Source organism: Clarias gariepinus, chromosome 1, assembly GCF_024256425.1.
Source record: "Clarias gariepinus isolate MV-2021 ecotype Netherlands chromosome 1, CGAR_prim_01v2, whole genome shotgun sequence".
Taxonomy (NCBI): domain Eukaryota; kingdom Metazoa; phylum Chordata; class Actinopteri; order Siluriformes; family Clariidae; genus Clarias; species Clarias gariepinus.
The window spans coordinates 49,445,602-49,472,604 of NC_071100.1; the positions used below are offsets into that span (position 1 = coordinate 49,445,602).

General features: G+C 36.8%; 2 protein-coding genes across 2 annotated transcripts; one reads left to right on the forward strand and one right to left on the reverse strand.

Moving 5' to 3' along the window:
• The first annotated feature begins 208 nt into the window (after positions 1-208).
• dcun1d1 (DCN1, defective in cullin neddylation 1, domain containing 1 (S. cerevisiae)) lies at positions 209-8,986 on the forward strand. Its single transcript, XM_053505751.1, has 7 exons — positions 209-270; positions 1,631-1,844; positions 5,901-6,069; positions 6,330-6,460; positions 6,557-6,639; positions 7,498-7,594; positions 8,192-8,986. Exons 1-7 carry the CDS (start codon positions 268-270, stop codon positions 8,266-8,268), a joined length of 774 nt encoding a protein of 257 aa, XP_053361726.1. The 5' UTR covers positions 209-267; the 3' UTR covers positions 8,269-8,986.
• A 12,251-nt stretch (positions 8,987-21,237) lies between these two features.
• Positions 21,238-26,368, reverse strand: LOC128528957 (hepatitis A virus cellular receptor 1-like). Its single transcript, XM_053502178.1, has 6 exons — positions 26,214-26,368; positions 25,543-25,572; positions 23,858-23,908; positions 22,101-22,151; positions 21,835-21,920; positions 21,238-21,352 (listed from the first exon to the last, which is right to left on the reverse strand). Exons 1-6 carry the CDS (start codon positions 26,266-26,268, stop codon positions 21,287-21,289), a joined length of 339 nt encoding a protein of 112 aa, XP_053358153.1. The 5' UTR covers positions 26,269-26,368; the 3' UTR covers positions 21,238-21,286.
• Between the last annotated feature and the right edge of the window lie 635 nt (positions 26,369-27,003).

Genomic DNA, 27,003 nt, shown 5'->3' on the forward strand with positions numbered 1-27,003 from the left:
GTATCTTGTGTTTGCAATTTGGCGAAAAGCTCAGATATGTATTTCCTGTATGATATATAACCATAATATTGTTGTTTAATAAAATCTATAAACAACAACATATTATTTATAGCTTTTTAAAGCATTTCCACCTGTGTGTGTGTGTGTGGGGGGGGGGGGGGTGTTTATGTGTGGTAAAGGGGGCGGTTGTTGTTGTAGTGCGCATGAACGGAAGTAGATGACGGGCGAGAGGGGAAAAGCGGAAGAGGGAGTCTGGAAATCACAAACATGGTAAATGAAAAAGAAAAAGAAAGAATTAACGAGAAGTACATCGCCGATTGTTTGCTCGTTCTTACACGCAAGGCGTCTGCTCGATGTTGGACGTGTGTTGCGAATCGGGTTCGCGTGACGGTCTGAGAGTTTAGGCAGAACGAGACGCGGCGCGAGCTAAAGCGGCTCGAGCAGGCGAACGCGCACGGGCTGAGTCCTAAACGCGCGTGCAGTGCACTAAGATAGGACGCGCGCGCTGTCATTTAGGCGCCTGCGTAGTGCGCGTGTGTAGTGCGCAGGCGCTGATTTGGGATTCGGATCGAGTTAGCGCGGTCGCTTCAATTATACAAACGCAATTTCGGACTACTTTACCACCCCCCCCCCCTTTTGTTTTAACATCAACGTAGTGCTTGTCTGCTAGAGTTAAACAGTTAAGAGTGACAGCAATCTTGTCGGTTCATTATCAGTGTTTATATTTGTCTCGTTTATGTAATTAAACGCCAAGTTTACACATGACATGTAGCTGAGGTGAAAAGGCCTGCGTTATTGTGAATATAAATGCTGAATATAAACGTGATGAAGATGATTAAAATAAAAACTTCAAGTGAAAGAACATGAGTCTGACTAAAGATCATCAACAATGTTTAGGTTGAAGTATTTCTGGTGTCCATTCTAGTGATAATTCACTGATTACTGTTGTGTTTTTGTTATTTCTGTGAGAACTTGGTAGTGTTGCTAACTGACCTGTCCTAACTAGCATTACTAGTATTACTAGAGGAACAAACTACTCAAAGTCTGGCCTTCAAAGTTCTGGAGGCGAGTTCCTGCTGCGATACACACTTTCCCATGTAAATTCACATAATCTGTTCCAGCCAGATGAAAATAATACCAGTTTCCGATCATGTAAGCATATTTTTTTTTGAAACGTAAAAAAAAAATTAAAGTAAAATATTAAACCAAACTTTTAAACGCATGACGAAGGAAACGTTGGTATCAATGGTTGACCTGCTTTTCTGAATGGAAAACAATAATCATTGTAAACTTGCTTTGCTTGACTTTTCTTGTGATCAATTCTTGATAATTTTTCTGCAAGGACATGTTCCTCCTGCGACGTATGGAAAGCGCCAAAGATGGCGTTCATCGTTCTGTCGGATCTTTTATATAAAGTGCACAACTTTTTCGCCTGCCGAGTAGTAAGTTTCTTAGGTAGAAAGGTTAGCGTTGAAATTGAAACGAAGGACTAAATGCCGCTGTGTCGCTCAGTTTGCGTAGAATTGGAAAAGAAATTGTTGTTGAACTGGATTCATGAATTCTGATGCAAAAACTAAAATCTTGGAGGTATTCCATCCCGCTGTTCAAACTTTTTGTCTCGCTCCAACAGAACAAGCTGAAATCCTCGCAGAAGGATAAAGTTCGCCAGTTCATGATTTTCACGCAGTCGAACGAGAAAACAGCGCTGAATTGTTTGGCTCAGAATGACTGGAAACTAGACGTGGCCACAGACAACTTCTTTCAGAATCCTGAACTTTACATACAGAACCTGAAAGGACTGTTCGACAGGAAAAAGCTAGAGCAGCTCTACAATCGGTACAGAGGTAAGGAGTCCGGAACTCACCAGGGACGGGGGCGTCAAAGATGATCCACATTCTGGCTGTAGCGTTTGTTTTATAACTTTTAGAAAAGACAAATACACCGTTTGCCTTTCAATACACTTTGTCTGTCTGTCAACAAGCTTTTATATTCCCTCATTAAAAAAAATAAAAAAAAAAGTATTAGACTGAGCTGCGAGCCAAGAATGCACCGCTGTCTTCACTTCTTCATCAGAAGTGAATCTTCATCCACGTAGGGCTGCTTTCAGGTGACCAAAGTCAGTTGAAGTGAGATCAGGTCCCGTATTCACAAAGCTTTTTAGAATTCTCTGAGAGAGCTCCTATCTTAGATAGGAGCTCTCTGAGAGAAAAAGTCCTAGCTGGAAGTCCTAGCTGGAAGTCCTAGCTGGGAGTCCTAGACTAAAAGTGATTTGGGAAACTTCCCAACAATGTATTGTAAACTTGCTATTTTTGCTTGGCTTTCCTCTGACGAACAACTTTTTCGCCAGCATTTGGTTCGTTTGTTGATATGCCGAAAACACAACTCGGAGCAACTCTGTGTAAGGAAAGTACAAAAACCTACAAAAGTACAATGTGGTTGACGCCATTGCTAGCAATTGCTAGTGTGATTGGTTGAATGAAAAAAGTAACCTCTACTTTACGCATTCTTAAATATCTTAAAAGTTAACGAGCCAAATGTTGAAATGTGTCTACTTTTGAAGCAACCGATTTCCATGCAGTAGTTACTATATTTAAATTCCTACATTTATTTACCATACTGATTTTATTACTTGTAATCCATTTTAAATTGATGGGAGCAAAATGGCTCAGCTTTTAAAGGGGTCATACAGGCCTACATGCACTTTTTCAAGCTGTTTGGACTGAACTGTGTGTTAGGAGAGTGTGTACACAACCACTCCATGATGATAAAGAGCCACCCAGTAATTTTCTTTTCATTTATTACAATAACATGCCCCTTCTGAAATCAGGCCAATCGCAAATGCCTGTCGATGTGACGCCACACCACAAGAGGCCGCTCCTACTATAGTTGATTGACACTGGTGTTTTAGCAAAGACCCGCCCCGAGTGAGAAGAAGCTGTCGGCCATTGTTTTTCGCCGCTGGAGCAAAATGCCGCCTAAGCGAGTGTGGTGTACAGTTGTTGGGTGTAATAGCGAACACAGCAGTCGTCATTCACTACCGACATCTGAGCCGCTGAGGACGTCAATTTTGTTTTTGAACGTCCCCGCCGATCTACCTAAATGCGTTTGTGTTTGCGCTAATCATTTTTCACCAGACTACTTTATAAACGCGGGTCAATATAAAGCAGGTTTTACTAGGAAGCTGCTCCTAAAAAATGGATCTGTACTAACGCTTCGTGTTCCTGCTTCATCTTCACCAGGCTCAGTGAGTAATTTATTTTTCTATAAATCTTTGCAGATCGCCTTTTCTAATAATTACGATGAATGCGGAGTGTAAGTTAACTTACACTCTCATAGAACATGGTTATGGCTTCTTCTCTGTGTACATCCGTCTCTATATAATCCCTAAATGCCCGTTTATAATAAAAAATGCATTAAGGTGATTGTCTAGTTGCAAACCGTGTACGTAGTCGGAAAACTATATTATGCTTACCTTTGTAACTAGGGCTGCAACTAACGGTTATTTTGATAATCGATTAGTTGGGCGACTATGTTTCCGATTAATCGATTAATCGGATAAAGCCTAGCTGCGTCTTACATTTGATATTTTGCTTATAACTATAAAAAAAACATAAATCAGGGTATTATTTATGTATAAAAATAAACTTTAAAAAATGCAAAAGCCACATATAGAGTTTAATAATCTTTAATTTTGACATTTTAAACTTTAAATTAAATGTAGTATGTAATATATACAGTCACAAATGTACTGTTGTTTGCATTCGCTGAAAACCACAACAATCACTAAATGTAATAATCTACTGTTATTCGCACCGTGTAAATTAAGCTAATCTAAATTAGCGCCATTTAACTAATCACTATTGCTCATGAGGTGATTGCGCAATGTGATGCTAGCGAGTGAACAGATCTAGCGCGACTGTCCCGAAGTTAGCAAACAGTTTAAACAAAAGCACTTAAACTATACAACTTTTACACGATAGAGATACTGTTTTTACTGACCCTGCTGACGTTTCGCCATCCGTAACAACAACATGTTTTCTCTTTAAGTGTTCGTGAATGACATGCCAGGAAAGCTCGGTCTTGCATAGCGTGCAGGTTACCGTCTACTTAGAGGCGTTTAATGTAAATTGCTATCAAACTTTGGAGGACTCGGGCCGTGCGCTTTATCCTGCAGACGCTTCTGTAACCTCCATTGCGCGAGCGGCTGTGTATTTGTGCATCTTGTGGTCACGCTCCTCAGTGACGTGAGCAGCCCAACTAATCGATAACGGCATTCGTTGACAACGAATTCCATTATCGATAATTATCGATTTTATCGATTAGTTGTTACAGCCCTATTTGTAACGTTAGATGGTTTATAACGATGTCTGTCAAAGATTAAGAAGTCATATAAACACATTAGTAAACATGCTTTGTGGGTAAACAATGCTTTGTGGGTAATGCAGTCCAAAGCATTGCCCGCACTGGACCACACTTCCGTGGCTATACCCCACGTGTGTTGTGAAGACACGCCCCACAGAACTGGGGGGGGCGGGCTCAGCAGAGATCATAAGCATTTAAAGGAACATGTACTGAAATAGGTTGCTGAGAACAGAGCTAGTTTTTACCAGTTAAAAGTAGTGTTTTTTTTACACAACCATTGAGAATTTTTAATTAAATATATTACAAACTTTTCATTAGGACCCTAAAGATCATATTAACATTTAATGAAAAATGTGTCTGGATGACGCCTTTAACAGTTTACATGATTGGAGTTGCACTTTTGGTTGTATGGAGCCAACAATCCAAAAAGAATTAAAACAACAAGAAAACCAGATTGGACAGAAGAGCCGTGTTTACTTTTAGCTTTACGTTCAGTATTTGGAGAATATTTCTTCTTTCCTCCATTTTGTCCTCTGTTATAGAAACTCTTAAAAGTTCTCCTCTCTACTCTTAACAATTTTTACCATAGGAGCTGTTTTTAGGGCTAAGATGGTTCATGAATCATTTTAATTTTTTTTAAGATTTAGTCCAAATTTAAGGAGAAAATCTAAGAAAATGGCATAATTCTAAGTATTTTCTTAGAATTTCTTCACTAGGAGCAACTTTTAGGCTTAAGAAGCTTTGTGAATACGGGCCCAGGACTGTAGGGTGGACGCTTTATCACCTCAGAGTGTCGACAGTGTGGGCAGAAGTGTGCGGACAAGAATCGTCATGTGAGATCACAACATTCTCTGTTTCTGCGGTTCTCTGTGTTTAATCTGAGGTTTAGTCTTCAGCTCTTCAATAAGCGTCTCACTGTAACATGCACTGTTGATTGTTGAACCTTTTCCCCCCTAAATGTTCCAATACTTATGGCCCTTGAGATGAGAATCCCTGAAAACTGTAAGCGTTGATGAACTTTCCAGCTGATGGTCGACTTTTGACCTCTTTCTCGGTCAGTGTTTAAGGATGTTTTATGTTCCAGACTCTGCTGTTTACTCTCAGGCTCGTATTGCTTTGAATTTCATTTGCAGATATCCAAACACTTCTGTTTCTGCTCTTTTGTGAGTTGTTTCTGCACCAGGTACACCCACAGACCACAAAAAAACAACCGAATCACTGCACGCTGCTCCCCTTTCACGCAAATCACAAGTGAGGCATCTAACGCTGATAAGACGGAAGTTTTAATATAACCGTTGTGCGGATCATTTTTGACTCACCCTGGGAATAAAATAAAACAGTTTGTTTGTAGCCATGGCAACACTGTCAGTCAGTCACATAAAAATTTTAATTTATAAATTTATATATTGCTTTTTTTGATGATAAAATATTAACATCTACGTGTTGTCATAAAAATGAGTCCATTTCCAAATCAGGCCCAAGTTGTCATCTCACCTGTGCTTTTCAAATTTTTGTATTTTTTTTTATTACTGTGACAGATCCTCACGATGATAATAAGATAGGTATAGATGGCATTCAGCAGTTCTGTGATGATCTCGGTCTCGACCCAGCCAGCATAAGCGTGCTCCTAATAGCGTGGAAGTTTCGCGCCGCAACACAATGCGAGTTCTCCAAGCAAGAGTTCATGGACGGGATGACCGAGCAAGGGTAAGTTATTAAATCGTTATAAAGTACGCTCAGAGGAAGGTTAGATTCTGTAGCAGTAAGTTGGATTGAATGAGAAATTTCATGGTTATGACGGAAAACTCTAAACTTCGGCTGTTGTGTGTTTGTTTCAAAAAACGTTTTGAATTATGTAAAATTCAAAGTCAGGGTAGAAAACAATATGGAAATAAGGATCTTGTGTTAGTGATCAGTGTTCTCAGTGGCATGCTCTTGGTGTTTTTTATTTATTTATTTTTTTAAAGGTGTGACAGCATAGAGAAGCTTAAAGCACAGCTGCCCAAAATGGAGCAGGAGTTAAAAGACCAAGGAAAATTTAAAGACTTCTATCAGTTTACTTTCAACTTTGCAAAGAATCCCGGACAGAAAGGCTTGGGTACGTCTCACTTCATTTATTCTCTTCTGTGGGTTTGCTGTGCTGTTTTTTTTTTTTCCTCTCTGGATAAATACGGCTGTCTTTTTAAAAATCTAGATTTAGAAATGGCCATTGCCTACTGGAATCTAGTATTGGCAGGACGCTTCAAATTCCTCGACCTGTGGAACAAATTTTTAGTGGTAAGTCTGTAATAATGATCACCTCTTCACCCCAGTCTGATGTATCCGTTTGGTAAATGAGTTTTTAGACCACGCCTCCTTAAATGTGACTGACGTTTATGCTTTATAGGCCACGCCTCCTTCGACTTGACTGATAGATTTAGAGGCCATACCATGTAAAACCAGAACGAGGCCACACCCCATCAGTGTGACTGACAGATTTGTAGGCCACACCTCCTTCATTGTGAGTGACAGCTTTATAGGCCATGCCTTCTTAAATTTGATTGACAGATTTAAAGGGCCACACCTTCTTCAATGCACCTGACAGGATTATAGGCCACATCTTCAATTTGACTGACAGATTTATAGGCCACGCCTCCAATTTGTTTTACAGATTTATAGATGGTATTATAGAGACCTCCTTTAATGTGCAAAGTAACTGATAGATTTATAGGCCACACCTCCTGAAATGTGCCTGATAGATTTATAGGCCACACCTCCTTTAATGTGACTGATAGGCCACACCTCCTGAAATGTGACTGACAGGATTATAGGCCACACCTCCTGCAACGGGACTGACATTATAGGACACATCTTCAATTCGACTGACGCATTTATAGGCCACGCCTCCGTCACTATGACTGATAGATTTATAGGCCACACCTCCTGCGATGTGACTGACAGAATTATAGGCCACGCCTCCTACTATATGAGTGAAAGCTTTATATACCATGCCTCCTTGAGTAAGACAAACTGGCACATAGGCTCCTCCTTCTCTCATGTGACTGACAGGCACATAGGCCACACCTTCTTCACTAATTAAAATCTCACAGTCCTTACTCCTCTAAACATTTGTTTAAAACTTCTTCCCTTCTACAGGAGCACCATAAGAGATCGATTCCCAAAGACACCTGGAACCTCTTGTTAGACTTCAGCACCATGATAACTGACGACATGTCCAACTATGACGAGGAAGGTCTGTAGCATCATCTGCTTACTCTAGATAATATATTTATTGGGTGATCGGGCTGCACCGTGTAAATACGCTCAAGTGGAGTGAAACAGCTCATCACAGCACACGCATGCACACTCGTGATGCATCAAGATTCCTTTGTCTTGGAGTTGATGTATTGGCAACAAACTTAACTTTGTAAATAATTTGTTAATTTACATATTTGCGTTCGAGGTGGTAAAATGTTGCAGTTCCTTTACGATCCTGCAGGTGGTGCTCTATAATCAATTCACACATTGACAGGCAGCAGAGCATCCTGTGTGATGCAAGTTAATTTAGGATTCCAACAAACTAAAGAAACTTTTTAAAAAAGACGTTCTTTCTCTCAGTCTGACCTCAAAACAATGAACTAGAAGCCTTAGTGGGTATTAGAGTGTGTTTAATCTGAGTGTTGGTGTGTGTCAGTCCCTTGGAGTCACAGATTTTGTTAATTTTTTCATTGTAAATATTTTTGAGAGAATGCTTGAATAAAAAGTTAAAATTTAAACTAATTCAATCTAAACTACCGCTAGAGTAACCGTAGTAAATAACGCTGTATGTCTCTTGTGTCTTGTTTTGTAGGAGCGTGGCCAGTCCTTATTGATGATTTCGTCGAGTTTGCTCGGGCGTACATCGGGACCAAAAGCACGGCAGTCTGAGGGACTTTGACCTCCCACTTAAAGGCCGTCCCGACCTCATGCACACCTCCACCTTGTGGAGGACCGAACTGAGATCTACATTGCCTTTTCCGACCCTCAGGATCAAGACGCTCGTGTACAGCAAAGACATTTCAGAGACGCGTCTCCTCTTTGTCATCTAGCGGTGGTTTGGGCTTTTTTTTTTGTTGTTGTTGTTGTTTTCCCCAGTCTTTCAATTTGGAAATGTGTGCCACATCTGTCTCAGCTAAATCCGGATCAAGATCTGGGACCTCATCGTTTTTTTTTTTTTCTCTTCTCTCCCCAACCCCTCCCCACTTCAAGTTCACCAGGCAGGAGCAAAATCACAGAAGACACGCCATCTTCATCCTAAGCCAGGCTGTCATTGGGGAACCTCATCAGTTATTACATCTTAATTTTAACACTCCACATTCGTTCCTGTTTTTTTTTTCTTTTCTTTTTTTTTTAATAAACCCGTGGAAATACAGAGCTTTGATTGTTTTTTAGTGGACAAAACACAAGGATCAGAAACCCTGTTTTGTTAGTTTTTATTGTGACTTATTGTATATTTTCTGTTGCTGTTTCAAAAAAAGAAAAAGATTTCACCTTGCTTGTTTGATTTTGATTAAACGTAATAAGTATATTCGGTATGTTCTGTCATTCTAAACTCTTGGAGTGACTGTTTTACATTACTTTGATGAATTAAAAGTAATTTATTGTAGCAGACATTGTTTTTACTTTAACATGATTATACACCAATCTGATAAGGTTTGTGCTTCAACCTTGATGTTGGTTAAGGTTTGTCTGCATTTTCCAACTTTGCTTAGGGCAAGAAAGGATGAAAGGGTTGTGTTCAAAGCTGCTGTTTGTAAAATCTTCAGTGTTAGTAGATTTTATTAAAAATTATAAGATGTGTTTTGCCAAGGTTAACCGTTTAACGTTAACGTTCCGACAAGTCTATTGACTAAGCAAGCCTTAGAGCAGTGTTTCAGAATTGAAAGTGGCATCAGAATTCATTATTTCTTTTATTAATCAGTTTTTTTGTAGAAATGACATGGTTTGATTGGTCACTAGAATTGTGCGTTAGTAACTTGAAAACATTTAAAACTTAACATATTAAAGTTATAATTATGTTTGAGTGTCTACACGCTAAAAGTCGGCTCAGAACTAATTTGGAAAAACTCATTAAAAAAAATATTTGAAAATGTTTATGTAGTAAATAAATACATGAGGATCAGGTGCAAAAAAAAAAAAAAAAAAAAAAAAAAAACAACAGTGACACAACTTTTAGAATCCTGGACAACTCTGTGCCTCCAGTAACACACGTTACAATTGTGATCACGTGACTACAGACTTTAGCGTATTTATAATGCATGTAGTGTATTTATTTTATTTTTAAAAGGGTAAGCTAGCCAGCTTGCTGTAGTGTAGTACTAGGATTTGTAGTCTTGTATTAGATTGTAATTCGACTACAAAATAAAATGCATAAGCCAAATAAATAAAAACACTCGTTTATAAATAAATATACAGGTTAGCGAGTATGGTCTCCAGAATGTAGTTACGAACTATTAAACCCTAATAAAATGGTCTTTATGACTGAACTTTACTAGTACACTTTAAATTCCAGCTTCTGTTGCTTCAGTGACTGTGAGCAGCATTTTGGCGCCCTCTGTTGGCTCATCTAGGAACCTCTGTAGTCCAACTAGGGACCATGGTGGCCAAAGGTGACCGTCGTATTTATTTCCAATACAACCGTACAACCGTGGTAGGTCCTCCGGTCAACATTTACACTCATTCACACACCACGGGCAATTTGGGAAGATCAATTAGCCTAATCTGCAGATCTCTGGATTATGGGAGGAAACCAGAGGACCCAGAGGAAAACCCCCAAGCACAGGGAGAAAATGCAAACTCCATCCACACAGATCTGAGGAGGGAATCGAACCCAGCACCTAGAGATGATGCAGGTAGGGAAACATTGCTATATCACATGAACTTGACAAATCCTTATTATTATAATGCTGAAAATTTAAAATCTCTAATCTTTATAACTGCACTTTCTAATGTTTGCTGACGGTGATGTAAAAGGGCGTCTGGCGTCACACTTCATTGGCACCTACATCCTGACTTGCCTTGGCATGATTCTGATGAATCACAGTTGGACAATGCTATAAAGCTAGCATTTTCTGTTTGATCAATCTTTCGATTTTTTGTAAAGTGAAGCCAACTCGGCCTGGTTTGCCTTCAGTCATGATAGTAAAAGTGCAATACCGAGCTTCACCACATTTTCACCACATAATGTTTTGGGGGCGCTGTTTCACTTATTGTAAAATACTCAGTGGAAAAACTAAAAAGCACAGAGAATTTTTTATTTTTGCTCTTTCTTACTAGAAAAGGCACAGAGAAGTTTATTACCAAAGTAAAACTGTTAAACAATTATTTTTTACTGAAATAACAATTTACAATAAAAAAATAACAATAAAAAAATTCTCAGCTTCCAGGAGAAAGCGCCACTGCCGCTAAATGATCATACTGTATATGAACTGTATGTATTTAGTTCGCGAACCATGAATGTAAACATGCAATGGTCAGGGTCGTAGTACTTGAAATTATTTTACTTGTCTGTTCATATTATGTAAAATCGAACCTACTAAAAATCAAGGGCAGTTATAAACACGCTGTAGCGAGCACGTCTCTGGTGGAGTCCAATTGTGAACCATAATGATGATGTTGAAGTTGAGGCACTGTCACAGACGGAATGCTGTGAGGTTTTGTCCACCTTGCCCTCCAATCCTAAGACAAAAGCCCGCTTGACAACATTGTTTACATTTTATTCCTCCTACCTCACTTCTGGCAAATTCACGGTTTCAACTAGTTACTGAACAAACCCTTTTAAATGCATGGTGCAAGAAAAAAGTGTTGGTAGGAAAAATCTTTACGATAATCACAATAAAAAATATCATGTCTAATGGTTAAAATAAAAATAAAAAACTCCTTTCCCTTTGCCAGATCCAAAGAAAACAGTTCTGAGTTAGCAAATGTAGAAAACAAGGAGGAGATGATCAAAGCTGACACACACGCAGGTGAAAAAGACTTTATAACCATTCAAGAGATTTTTTATTTTGTTCCATAGATTGACAGGTGACACGTCTCTGTGCGGGATCTCTGCAGGGTTGTAGGGAAGCAGACCGATGTGACCGATGGATGTGAGGGAGACAGGGAGGCTGCATCGGGAGAATTTCCAGCTGGTATCACTGCCTTGTTTATTGTTTTTCTGAATCGTCTACCTACATGGTGTACACAATGTTGCTGTGTCACGAAACTTGTCTTCTGCTTTAAATCGGAAACATTAAAATGTGAAACTTTCAGTTTGAAGCTGAATTTGGACCAGCAGAGCTTGGAGAAATTGTACCACAAAAACGAGGACGCCATGGCCATGACCAAGTCCCCCCAGCAACCCGAGAGGAGGATCCGAGGGAGTCTGTTAGTATCTCTTTAATCTTCAGCACTGCTACATTGGGTACGTGGCGTACATGAGCATATGCTGGCAGGGTATCTTAATCTGTACTGAGCCGATAGCATCTAAGATATGCGTCTGTGTTTACACTTTATACTTATACAAAGCGTTCCTTCTTTTCTCCTAAGACAAAGCACTTTGGGCATGCCACTGCTGATTATCTCTCCCTGATAACTGGCTCAAAACCAGTGAACCGCAGAATTCCTGAGAGTATGGTAACAGCAAGCAGTGACTGTGCAGTTTCCTTTCTTTCTTTTATTTTTCCGGACATGTCGTGCACCTTTAGATTTACCGCACTCATTTTTAAACCCGTCTCACACACACAAATGTTCATGCAGTTCAGAACATTTTCTTTGTGCATTTAAAATATATACAGTTTGAATGCATTTACCATCCAGTTTGCATCCATACTCTAAACAGACTGTATGCATTTTGTGTTTTTTTTATACATATTGGCAAAAGTATTCGCTCATCTTATATGCTTTCATGTGCATATGAACTTGAGTATTTATAGCGTGATATGATGTTGCCCATAGCGACTATAAAAGCTACAACTCTTCTGGGAAGGCTTTCCACAAGGTTTAGGAGTATGTTTATGGGATTTTTTGACCATTCTTCCAGTAAGGTTAGTCTCCTCTCTAATTCATCCCAAAGGTGTTCTATAAGGGTGGGGCAACATCATGTTAAACCTTATGAATTAAAAATCGGATGTTCCTCATGCTTATATGCATGTAAAAGGCTGGCAAGCGAATACTTTTGCCAACACAAAGTGCCTACAGTCTGTTTTGAATGTTAAAGCAAACTGGATGTAAAATTTTGATATCAATTGGCATGAATCAAGACCCTGGCACTGTGGGGTTGTGTAGCCCTAGGCGAGATCATGAAAACTGGGCCCACTGGTGTAAATAACTGTCATAGAAATTTCACAAGTTAGTGGAAAAAACATAAAATGACAATATTTAAGTGTATGTATAAATGTGCATTATGTATAAAATATTCAACATACAATATATGTTGTGAAAACATTTAATCAGATTTAAACAAGTTTGCTAGTAAAGGATTGCGAAATATTGTAATGAAAATATATGTACAATTGTGCTTGAAAAAGTGAAAAAAAAAATATAAATGAAACAAATATAGCAGAACATAACTTTAGTTTGAGCTTGCTTCTCTTCCTCTGCGGTTCTCTTCTTCCTTTTTATTCGACTCCAGAAAGATACTGTTCGGTTGCCATGTCATTTTAAATTAAAAAATGAACAATGTGCATCGCATAGATTAGAAATTGCACCAGCAATACACACATCAGTTATTAAAATATTGGGAACTTTATGCTTTTTGACAGCACCTTTTCTGCCATGCAACTTCCTAATAAGCTGTGAAACATAATTAATGGTTAGGGCAGATCTAAAATGGGACATTTTTAGAACATTTTTGATTTTTCTATCAAACATGAGCAACTTAAAGAGATGTAGTGGAATCTATGTACATGAATACTATGATGATTACGGCACTCCAGTTCTTCCAGTCTATCGCAGGCGGTGTTATGCAAATTAATATGTGGTTCTTCTGTGTATGTTTCAAATCTTTTATGCTTTTATTTATACTATTGTTTTGTATCTATTATTGTTATTAGCAAGTTATGTATTAATTTATACTTTTTATTCAATATGGTGGGAATTTTTTTGAGAAGGAGCTTCAGTTTGGAAGATAAACTTCTAGACTGACTTAAATAAATATAGAGTGGCACGTCACATGTCTGTGTGTCCTTAGAATTATATCCGCCGTGTGAGGAAGGAGAACAAGAAGATGGAGGCAGAAAAGAGAATTGGACCTTGTTGACAAAACCATGGCGAAGGACATACAATCATAATTAGTCCCGATCTGGTATACACACTCAGCGTTGGTTAAAGTAGTAAATGACTGACTAGCATGTGTTTCTGTTTCACGCTGTTTATTAGTGGTAGATCTTACATAAACGTCTGGCAGCATGAGTAGAGAATATGCGGACGGCCGTGAAGGAGCAGCAGGAAATAGCAAAGTAGGAGATGAGGCAGAGGACAAAAAAGAGAAAGATTTTTAAATGCAAACATTCACTTGACAATGAGTGTAACTTAGAAATTTAATTTCAATTTCCATTCAGATGAATAACTATAAGCATAACTGATTCAATTTCTCATGACCAGTGTGGTTATTACTCCTTCATGTCTTTTCACTCGATCCAGTTGGAAAAGCATCTGTCCAAAGAAGACAAGTTCTAAGCCCACAATAACTGAGGATTTTAACATTTCTAACAGTAAATTTTACTGTTGGAGTTAAAGGTTGCTTTTGTCTTTTTTACTTACATCATCCTCAATTTTAGTAGCACTGACACAATGTTTTTGTTTTGTTTATAACTTATTCAAATATTTATCCGTTATCACCCAGATGAGGATGGGTTCCCTGGTGAGTCTGGTTCCTCTCAAGGTTTCTTCCTACTACCATCTCAGGGAGTTTTTCCCTCAGCAACACACATACCAACTGTATCTGACTGTTGACACAGATCTTAGGACAATTGTTGCGGAATTTGCACAATCATCTGCACAATCACTTGAACAATCATTTGCAGTTTGCACACTGCTGACTTTTTTCGCAAACACATTGTGGACCTTTTCATAGACTTGCGGAATTTGCACATTTCTTATGCTGCTTTTAATTCTATGTTTAATATATCTTTTTTTATACCTATTGTTATTGTTATTATTATTGGTTTTTTATTATATGTTTATTTATTCATTTATTTCGTGGCATTCATTGGGGAACAAATAATAAAACTTGAAACTTGAATAGTGCTATTGAATTTTCAAATCTGATTGGTTGGATTCAAGTTGAATCATTTGTTTAGAACAGCAGCTGTGATATAATCTCATATTATCATTTATTCTATTGGCAGCATGGTGGCTTAGTGCTTAGCGCTGTCTCCTCACAGGTACAGTGCTGATGGAAAGTTTTAAGACCCTTTAATTTATTTTTCCACATTTTGTTCGTTTGTTTCACCCTGAGCTTAAAATGTGTTCAAATCCTTTCCCCCCTCACCATTCTACATACAATACTCCATGATAACATATTAAAGCAAGCTTTTATAGTTTTTTTTGTTCATTTATGAAAACATAAATAATACTGAAATATCCCATTTAGGTAAGTATTTAGACCCTTTGTCATGACACTTGCAATCGAGCTTTGGGGCATCCTACTCCTTCCTATCAGTGCTCCTTGAGATGCTTCTACAACTTGACTGGAATCAAACTGTGCCTAACTGACTTCATCGAACATAATTATGAAGGGTAGATTGTTCATGTCAAGGTAAAAACAAATCCATGAGGTCGAGAGAATTATCTGTGGACCCACGAGACAGGATTGTATCAAGACACAGATCTGGGGAAGGAAACAAGAAACCTTCTGGAGCACTCAAGAGTTTGATAGCCTCCATCATTCTCAAATGGAAGAGATTTGGAACAGTTAACGGTTTTTCCTGATCTGGTCACCCAACTGAACTGAGTAATCAGAGATACTGTAAAGAGCCTCGGAACCTAAGGGTCAAAATAAATCAGATCCTGACTTATTTCGTGGAGATTGGAGAGACTTTTGAAACATAACTTCAAAAGCTAATTATTTTTACTAAACAGTCTGCCCAGGCCAGAGTGTGTGTGAATATTAGATTAACTGTATATTAAAATACTAACAAATAAGATTTCACTTTGTATCTCCTGAGTATTAAGAGAAGCTGACGTTATCTACAGGCGAAGAAAGTCAAGTTCAAGAGACGGCAAATTAGAGAGCTGCAGGAAAACACAGAGGTCTGTTATATCGTGGAGAGTCTGTACTGTACGTGATCATTATTTAAGTCCATGAAAATAATGGTCCCATGAAACACATTATTCATTATATTATCATTACTCAAGAAAGTTGGCGTTGAAATGGCGCTTATCAGTAAAGGTACAGATGAAGGTAAAGATGACTGAGGAATGCCGGTCGTTCCGAACAGTGGAATCTGATGTGTGATGGAATATGTGAAGTGTAATAGATGGTCATCTTTGGTTTGTTCTTTCCTGGGCTGATTCCTAGATATGCCTCATTCAAAGCTCGAATTTAGTATCAGTGAATCACTGCTCTGTCTAGACATTTATTCAATTTTGGTGCAGAAGCCACTTTACAGTCATGTGTAAAAGTTAGTGCTCCCTCTTCTAATTGTATGTGTTTGTGTGTAAAAATAGAATAAAACTCATCTAGTCATTTTTTGGGGGTCAGACAAACATGCAACTTTTTTTTCACTGTGCTATTATTTATTTAACAAAAAATGAAGCCAAAAAGAAAAAAAAATGTACCTTCTGATTCAATGGACACCTTTAGCAGCAATAACCTGAAGCAATATTTCCCTATACTGTATATACTGTATATATATAATATCATTTGGCGCCATTATTTTTTTCAACATTGCTTCAGTTCATTGGGTGTTGGCTTATGCACAGCTCTGTTAAGGTCCTGCCACAGCATTTCAACTGAATTTAGTTCTGGATTTTTGCCTTTTTTTAGCCATTCTGATGGAGATTAACTGGTGTACAGTACTTCGAATCATTGCCCAACACTACCAAGCAAACCGCACTTGTTTCGGTTATTTGTGCTGGACTTTAACTTTGAACATGCTCAGTGAGACCTTTAGGACCTGAGATGTAGCTCTTGATGTTTTTCATATAAGAACACATTTTTTCCAATGATGATTACATGCCAGCCATTCCACAAGCATAGCAAACATACAGAATGACAAAGGGTCTTCTTGGGGAAAACCCAAAACAAGACAACATGATTCCCACAGAGAAGCGTGGTGGAGGGAAGATCATTCTGTGACATCATCATTTAAAAACGTTAATAATTTAGGAGAGAACCAAGTACAGTAATTATGAATTTGCCTCCTCCACTATAAATACCAGTTCCATAGGCTAATTCATCACATTTATACTTTAAACAATGGAGAACGTTTAAAGGAAGTAAATATTCATTCAACCTGATGAAGCACCTCATTGTTCAGACATTCTGGTAGCTAAGAAAACTCAATATTTCAAACTGCATCTAACCTCGGAAATCATATTATGTTTCTTCTTTAGCTTTTTTTCACATGTCATGAACGGCTCATGAAACGGCCCCAGGCAGGAGGAAGCTCCTTAAACAAACAGCAATGCAGACCTTCAGGCACAGACAGTATTGCCTCTTTACAAACTTGCAGGAGAAACTGGACAGGCCCACCGAACAGGTTGAACACCTTACATTCATGCAATTCAGTGCTTGAGTTCACGTCTTAAAAGTCAAATGAAACATATTGATCATGAGCTAGGCAGATATATCTGCCTGGGAATGCGGCGTCTACGTACATGAAGTAAAACTATGCTGAAGGAAAACGTTCTTGTTACAAATTACAGGCCCAGGTATTAACAAACCCACTTAACGATATGAGTGGACTAAAATTGCGCTGTATTACAAGCAAAAGCATTTGGTTACGGGTGAGAATACTTATGCAACTGTGTCATTGTAATTGTATTAATAGTGCGGTTTGTACATTTAATGGATTTTGTAAGTAACATTTTGTCTGTTTTTCAGATGCTGGCATCCAAACCTCAACAACCAAACATAACTTCAACCTTTCGTATCACTTCAATATCTGGCTATAATTTCCATCTTTTCTTTTTTGTGGAGCTACTAATTTACTCATTAACCGCAAACTGAAATCATTTTGAACTTGCTCAAAGTGCTCTGGTGACCTGTTAAATAACCCCCAATATTTTTATACTAAACTTTATACATTCTGGTGTAATGCATCAGACTCTATGATTAAGAATGTTTCTCGACAAAGTGGTGCTTCCATGAGAAGAGATTAAGGAAGGATTTAAAGTCCTCAGAAGTACTAAAGCCGCAGGTTCCGATGGCTTTGGTGTTGAGATTTATAAGGTGCATGCTGATGCGGATGCCCCATTTATTTTGAGAATGGTTCTTGATTTCATTAAAAAAGGCAGTTTTTCAATCTTACAATCTTTAAATGATGTGAAAAAACTATTTGCTTCATCATAGAAACGGTAAGGACGATACAGATCCTTCATCATAGCGCCCTCTCAGTCTCCTGATCAAAAGATTGTGGCCAAGGTGTTAGCAGATGTGTGGCTGAAATAATTCATCTGGATCAAACCGGTTTTGTCTCTAATGTTATAGTCATATTTTCAATATTATGTATTCCAAACAGATTGAAGATACTCCTCCAGTGTCGATCTCTCTTGATGCCGAAAAGGTGTTTGAACAGATTGAGTGGCGATGTATGCATTGAGTTTTAGGCAAAACTTTTGTTTTTTTGGTACAAATGCCAAATTCTGTTATCATCAGACTTTTAAAACTCACAAAAATCAAAACCCTATCATTTGTACCAGTTCACCAGGCAGGCCTGCTGTTTAAGTCCACTCCCCTTTAATCTTTAAACCACAATTTAAAAGGTAATACTGTTGGTTGTAAAGAATTGTAGTTATCTTTATATTCAGATGACTTGTTATCTGGGGATTCAAGACACATCGGCCTGCTGAAAAACACCTGCAAAAACCTACAGCGCTTAAAGGTTTTCTCTACCAGAGTTACAACATTATTACTGGGCAGACAATTCTAGGGCTATGATGTATTTTTGAATAAATAATAGACAAGTTATAAAAAGCACTCTTATGTGGTTGTGTGGAGAGTCTAGTTCTTGCTGGCTCCCTGTTTGTTTTTATTTTTTTATTGCTATTCTCTACTTATAAGAATAAAAAACTGACAGGCTTAAATTTTGTTGGTCAGAATTTAGTAATAAATTCTTAATCAAATTGTGAAAGCCACATAACATTTCTGAACCCATGTCTACATTTTACAACCATATATATATATATATATATATATATATATATATTTTTTTTTTTTTTTGATTATTATTATTTTTTAAATTAATTTTTTTTGGTTAATTCACTCTCTCATCTTCTCTACCGCTTTATCCTGTATTCAGGGTTGCGGGGACCTGGAGCCTATCAAAGGAGACTTAGGGCACGAGACAGGGTACACCATGGACAGGATGCCAATCCATTGCAGGGCACACACACACACACACACAACAAGATGTGTTTCAAAAGAGAGAAAAAAATAGAGCTCGAAAAAGGATAGGATAGGAAGGATCGAAGGCGACATCATATTAAAAAGACACAATAATGTGAAAATGATTAATTTAATCAAGAAATCCTTAATGTTCTATAGGCTAGTAATCTCTGTAAAAACAAATTCTCCGACATTCCCTGTAAACAGAGCAGGGAGTAGGGAACACCCTGTGAGGTACATTTCGGAATGGAAATGCCAGACTCACACACTCATTCACACACTACAGGCAATTTGGGGACGGCAAATCTGCAGGTCTTTGGACTTTGGGAGGAAACCAGAGTACCCGGAAGAAACCCATCAAGCATGAGGAGAACATGCAAACTCCATGCACACAGAGACAGGAATCAAGCCTGGCCGGGGATCGAACCCGGACCCTGGAGGTGCAGGGTGACAGTGCTAACCACTTCAGCAAGATATATTTATATGATACAAAACTTCCTTCTTCTTTTATGGATTTCACTCTTAGACAGTAATTTGTGTATGGCAATATTTTAGTTTTATTTTGGTGCATTCTTTGTGGATTTATGAGAGTTTTCAGATTGTCTGTATTTTCTTTCCCTAAGAGATGTGAGGTGTTCTTGTTGTTGTACTTTGTTGTGGGTGGGGTGGTTGTGGGTGTCCAGGGGTCCGTTCTTCATACGTCGCTTGACACATCCGAGATGAGATCATCGTGCTAATTACGATCCGGCTAATTCAGTTCTTTGACACACCTGTTGTTGATGATTAGTGTAGCTGGATTGAGTTGTCTAGGATTATTGCGCGTTCGTGCGTTTGTTTAAAAGGCGATATGCATCGACAGTAGAAACACTGATCACAAGCCCTGCGATTGGTTGACGAAATGGAAAAAGAGCGACTTTTTTTTTGTAACACGTGTTTTTATTTTGTATTGTGAATTTTATAAAAAAAACTAATAAACAAAAAAATTAGAGACTGTGTTCATTGCTTTTTCTGGAAAACTCACTTTACTGATTCTAAAGTCTAGTTAAATAATAATCTTAATCAATAATCTAAATTAGACCCTACACACCTCTGTTAAATTTACATTTTTTTATTTTGTGTGATGAAAATCAGAACAGATTATTTAGATTGTTTTACACTTTTAATGTGAAATAGAAATCGAGAACATTCAAGTTCAATTCAAACAGACAAATTGGAAAAATAAAAATAAGCACAAAAGAAACTACATAAACCTGTTTGTATGAATGTCATAAACCCCATTCTGTAACAGGAGCATGTAGTAGATGAAGGGTTATACAAATACCACTGATGTTGAATAGAGTATACACGATTCATTTATAAAGTAAACATTAGTGAAGTTTAAAAGTCATTGCTGGACTCAACATTTAGATGAGTTTAGAAAATGTCCTTGATGATTGTATAACACACACACACACACACACACACACACACACATTCATTCTCAACTGCAATAATTCTCGTGAAGATTTAATGGGTGGATCACCTGATTTAAAAAAAAAATGAATGGATACCTTGTCGCCAGCTTCCAGAAGGGACGCATCTGTCCGTGTGAACTGTACACACGATCATTCATCAACACCACTCGCATGTTACAGGAACTAAGCTGGGAGTTATTGCCACATCCAGTCCAGTCAAGCCATTTCCACATGTGTGGGCCACTACTGGAGTTCCTGGGAGGCCAGCGTTTTTAAAATGCTTCTGATGTACTGAAAAAACTTTCTACTTTGATGGTATCCAATCACTAGCAAGCCACTTATATATAAGTGCATCGGTTTAGTGTGGAATTATATTAATAAAACAAACTAGTTTTTATTCTCATAACTGTGTTTTGTTATTCTGTACAATTGAAAGTCCCATTTTGTATTGAACACCTCTTGTAGAAAATATATACCGTAGCACAGGAAAACAGAAGGGGATTTTCTCATCAACAATATAAATATCTTCACCCTTTTCGAAGTATAACCAAGTATTATTGGATACTTGGTTACTTATATGATTTATACCTTTTTAATTCCCTGGTTTTTGGTAGATGGCGTCCTCTAGACACTTTAATGTCTTCTACTGCTGACTAAAATCCCAGTGTTCTACAGAACACTGATACCCAAAGTATCAGTCCCTTATCATGCTTCTTTAAAAAGTCTCTTCCTAATCACAGCTCAGGGAGTTTTTCTTTCTGATATGAACAAAGTCAAGACAGTTTTCACCTCACACAGGATTTTATTAATTAATTCAATGTTTGAAAAAAGGAAAAACATTTACAACAATGCAAACATTCTCTGAAAAAAAAAGAAGAGGAAAAAAGGAAAATAAAAAACATCTTTCGGACGCAGCTCGTCACAACATCTTAATGCTCGTTACTCTTGCAGTTATGGCCTGGGATGGCTGGAGGTATGATACATACTACATTTTACATACAAAGACAGACAAAACAGATAGAGAAAGAATTAAGACTGACATTAACATTTAGGAGGAACATTACAAAAAATAATCTAAAGGCAACTTTTGAAAATTTCCTGCCACACTCTTTTCGATTTACATCCCTAAATAAATGAATAAGTCATGGGTTCACATTGACACAGTTTGAACATATAAACCGAATCATGTTTTTTTTTTACTTCTACCTTTACCTCTACCTGATACACATTATCCAGGCGAATTATATAATATTTCAATTTTTTTACATTTCTATTCTAAAAAAAAGAAAAAATAATAATACAACAGAAACGTTAGTCATGAAAACGAATTCCACATTTCAACATAAATTTTAGTGACTGAACAATTCAAAATGACAGGATGTTACATGACAAACTAAAAGCTCCAGATTTCAGTTAAACTTGCATGACTGAGCAATTCAGGATTACAGGAATATAAAAGTCACCTACCTGCTGCAAAATGCTGTTGGCTAGATTTATATCCAGCTGCACGGTACTCACGATCTTAGCTCGCAGCCCGATGACAACCGGATATCCTGCAACAAACGCAATCACTTTAAATTCTATAGGTAGCTTTAAGCTCAATTTTAAAGTAAAATAAAATATCGTTTTAAAAGTCACACATTTTTTAGTTTTGAAATGCAATGTCACTATGACTTACTAGCTGGAAATAAAGCTTATAATGATTGCAGAAATAAAATAGTTTGTAAACATACTCTGAGGCTGTGTTATGGGACTGGTTGTGTTCACGGGAGAAGGTGAAGATCCTGGGGCATATGTAAAGTTCCATGCATGAGTTAAGATTATTACTTACTGATTCAAGTTTCAGAATATGAGCAAAAGTAGCAATAAAAAAAAAAAACTTTACAAATTAAATACAAGCAAACTAATGTAGCTTGGACAGAAGTACACAATAACAGAATTTATTTAAAGGGTTAATGTGAAAAAAGACATATGATGTAAATTGGCTTGCTCTATATAGAATTGCTGCTTACTTTAGCAAAATTTAGTTTGATTTAACAAATGTCCAGTTTAAAATGACAAAGCTGTGTCAATGCAAACAGACGAATAAACATAAATAAATTTCACATTGCAAGCTGCCAATTAATTAATCTGATGAACATATATTTAAAACTACTAACAATAATTTATACATAGAGATTTTCGGCAATGTTGTAAATCAAATCTTTTAAATTATGTTAATTAAATTTGCTGCTAGTTATTTTGTGCTGTAATATATAGTAAATAACAACATATTCCTAAATGGTGTGTATATTCAAAAAGTCTGCAAATAGTTCTGAAAAATAAATGATAAAACAGATGCAATAGAAATGTTTGCAAGGTTTAATGTGATATAACAACCAATACTATTCACATTAAATACAAATAGAAATATTTGGGTTTAAGGTTTAAAAAAACCATAACCATAACCTATAACCATAAGTCCAAACTGTTAAAATATTGCTTTTGTTTGTAATACTGTGTTCAGACTTTTTTTTTTTTTTTTTTTAAATAAGTGGCTGCCAAGTTCTTGATTTATCAATTAAATCCAATTTCAATAACGAGGGGACTTCTTGGGCATGTCTTTATTTCACAGAGACATGTAAAGGCAGGAGCAAAATATTGATCTTTTTTTTGGGTTTGATTGTATTTTTATTTTTCTGAAATGTTTTTGTTTAGTTTTAAGTTAAATGTTGTTAGTTACTATATCATCTTAAAGCTGGAAAATAACATGAAATTATCTATTCTGGTGTAGAAACTTTGCATTTTACATGTAAAACATCAAAAATCAATTATTCACTTTTTAACTAAACTTCCAGAGTCAGTGAAGCAGAGGACCGGACAGTAGTTTATTTAAAAGTTACTTTTACTTTCATCTTTATTCAGATTTTTTCACTTAAAGTAATAGGCATAGTATCTAAGTAAAACAAATGCAGAGATATTCTTCTGATGCTATACTAAAAGCGAGAAATAAACAGTAATTCTATTTATTTCAGCAGGTGCAGCTCTGGTGCTATGATACTGCAGTAGCCTATGTACAGTAAACTAGCAAACATTTACAGTATAAACTCTAATACTTCAGATAATTCTAGTACCCTGAATTTTTTATCTAATTAGAGGAAGGTCCGGAAAGGAAAATATAAAATGATTAACAGTTGTTGTTGCATTAGTAGTGGGTGAAAAGAAAAAAAAAACACAGACAAAAATGTTACTTACAAAATTCATTAAATGGCCAAGACACATTATTAATAAGTATACACACCTATTAACTAATACTTCTGCTTGTAATACAGTAATTAATATTTTTAGTTAAGACTCTACCAAGCCTCGCGATTAGAGGATTTCATTCCACATATTGCGCTGATATATTTCTGTTTGTTATTTCTATTCTGTATACCTCAGATAATTCTACTACCCTGTACTTCTTATCAAATTAGTGGAAGGTCTGGTAAAGAAAAGATAATGTGATTACCAGGTGATGTTGTTGTTGTTGTTGTTGTTGTTGCTGTACTAGTGGTTGGAACTGACAAAAATAAAACACAGACAACAATGTTACTTACAAAATCCATTAAATGTACAAAACACATTATTAATAAGTAAACACGCCCAATAACTAATACTTTATCTTGTAGTACAGTGTTTAATATTAATTTGTTTAGATTTACGTTCTGACTGGGTCGTTTCAAAACATTCAGCTTTTTTCTCCCTCTAAAGCTATTTCTTTGTGAAGTCGAACAAAGGCTACAGGTTTTCTTTTAAAATAGTTTGCTATTCAGAGCTAATCATTATTACAACTACATCCAAGTCCCAGCTGAAGAGATGCAGACACATAGCACGATACTACCACCACCATGCTTCCATCATACAATAGTGTACTCACCCCCCCCCCCCCCATAATATGTTAGATATTTACCAGTTTAGTGCACAGGATTGGATTAAGCCATGGATTTAGTATTTGGTATCACCTAACATTTAGTTGTTTAGTGCTATTTTATATTTACGTTGGATTTAGTGGCCGGCTGCGATTCTCACAAACTTCCAGATGATCGCTAAATAATTTTCTACAATCTCAAGCTTGGAATCAAATTCATAGATGTGGGAAAGTTCATTTCCAATTGTTAGCACATTAAATAAGTAACATTCCCTTTAAAATGAATAAAGCTGATGCTGGGGTCTATTTCTGATCAGTAGTGAAATAATATTAGTTTTGTTTAACACCATTGTATTTACTTTTTCCCTTTTTTTCATTTCTAGGTCGTTTCCTGAATGGATAGTCACATACAATATTTAGAACCCTGAGATAAATTTATGCCCAGGATATTTAAAAAAATCTATGCGTAAATATCCTTTCTTTGACGAGACTTGATTTATTATATTTTTGCCTTGGTGCGAGCTGTCAGTAATTGGGCTGATTTGTATTTTTTTTAATTTAAATTATCTTGATGTCTGTGCATTCAAATTAAAGGACTCTACATTATCTGTAAACAAAAGTTTTTGCCTTTAAGATAATCTCATCTAAGAAGGTTAAATACTTTTTAAAAAAAATTAATATTAAAATAATTTAACCTTCATTTAAATTACTAGTTGTTGCATTTGTAAGAATAATGGCTCCAACAAAAATAATTAAAGGCAAAATATTGTCTGTTGATGATCTTACTCCTGCCCAAGGTGCATGTGTGTGAGTGTGTGAGCGAGAATAGTGCATCTTAGTCGGTTTCCCTAAAATCCAGACAGAAAACATTCTTATATGGCTAAGATTTTTTTGGGGCTCGTCTCGACTCTCTTCAATTAATTTCACAGGCAGTAACAAAATATTGATCTTTTTTTCTTTTTATTTCCCTGATATATTTCTGTTTGGTTTTAAGTTAAATGTTGTTAGTTGCTATATCACATTAAGGATGGGAAATAATCTGAAACGCTCTGTTCTGGTTTAGAAACTTTGCATTTTACATGTAAAACATTAAAAAACAATTCAATTATTTATCTTTTAACTAAACTTTCAGAGCCAGTGAAGCAGAGGACGGTCCAGAATTTTACTTAAAAGTTACGTTTACTTTCAAAATACACTATATACTCTGATACCTCAGATAATTCTAGTAACCTGTACTTCTTATCTAATTAGTGGAAGGTCTGGTAAAGAAAAGATAACGTGATTACCAGTTGATGTTGTTGTTGTTGTTGGAAAGACTGACAAAAAAAAAAAAAAAACACAGACAACAATGTTACTTAAAAAATCCATTAAACATACAAAACACATTATTAATAAGTAAACACACCCAATAACTAATACTTTATCTTGTAGTACAGTGTTAAATATTAATTTGTTTAGATTTACGTTCTGACTGGGTCGTTTCAAAACATTCAGCTTTTTCCCCTCTAAAGCTATTTCTTTGTGAAGTCGAACAAAGGCTACAGGTTTTCTTTCAAAATAGTTTGCTATTCAGAGCTAATCATTATTCCAACTACACCCAAGTCCCAGCTGAAGAGATGCAGGCACATTTTTGCTTTTTTTTACCCCACTAATATTTACCAGTTTAGTGCACAGGATTGGATTTAGCCATGGATTTAGTATCTGGTATCACATAACATTTAGTTGTTTAGTGCTATTTTATATTTACGTTGGATTTAGTGGCCGGCTGCGATTCTCACAAACTTCCAGATGATCGCTGTATGATTTTCTACAATCTCAAGCTTGGAATCAAATTCATGGATGTTGGGAAAGTTCATTTCCATTGGTTAGCACATTAAATAAGTAACAATCTATTTTTAATTTTTTTTTTAATTAAGTCTATTTACAAACTAATTAATAAAATCGTTTTTTAACTCACCAGTTGATGCATCTGTGAGAATAATGGCTCCAACAAGAAGAATTAAAGGAAACATGTTTTCTGTTGATGATCTTAGTCCTGCCCAAGGTGTGTGTGTGTGTGTGTGTGTGTGAGTGTGTGTGAGTAAGTATGGTGTTTCTTAGTCGCTTTCACTTAAAACCTTGTTAGGAAGCATTCTTATATGGGTCGTTCTCAAATGTCAGACAACAGTTCCAGGAAAGCAGCGTCACAAGCTCCGCCTTCAGTCAAAGTTTTGTGATGTGAATAAACTGGGGGAACTTTCGGTAGACTGGTGTGAATATGGGATCACAAGTCTGGTAGAAACGCGGCAGTAGATAGGTGTTGACACGCTAGCTGCGTTCCGATCGGCAAGTAGTTCCCTGCGAAGTGGCCTGACCAGGACAGCTCAGTTCTAACGGAATTGTGGACAGTGTCAGGTACAAGTGAACAATGCTTCATCAAAAGTCAGTTGACTGAGTGAAGGGAACGGCATTAAACGGCATAGGCTGTCTGACGCCTACAGTATCGGCCCGATTCAGGGGGAATCCTGGCCATTTTGAAGCTCCATACACTAAGGTTCATCTTAGCGAGAGTTATTACAGAATATCCTGAGCCTCTTTCGGGTGAATCACCCTGGATTATATAGGCTAATAATTTTTAAAACAACAAACCACACAATAATAATTTGTTCCTAGATCTTGAATTTTTTTATCTATTATCTATATTTATATATTATCTCAATAGATATCTATTTTATCTATTAAGTTTCAATAGTATATGTTTTTGCAAT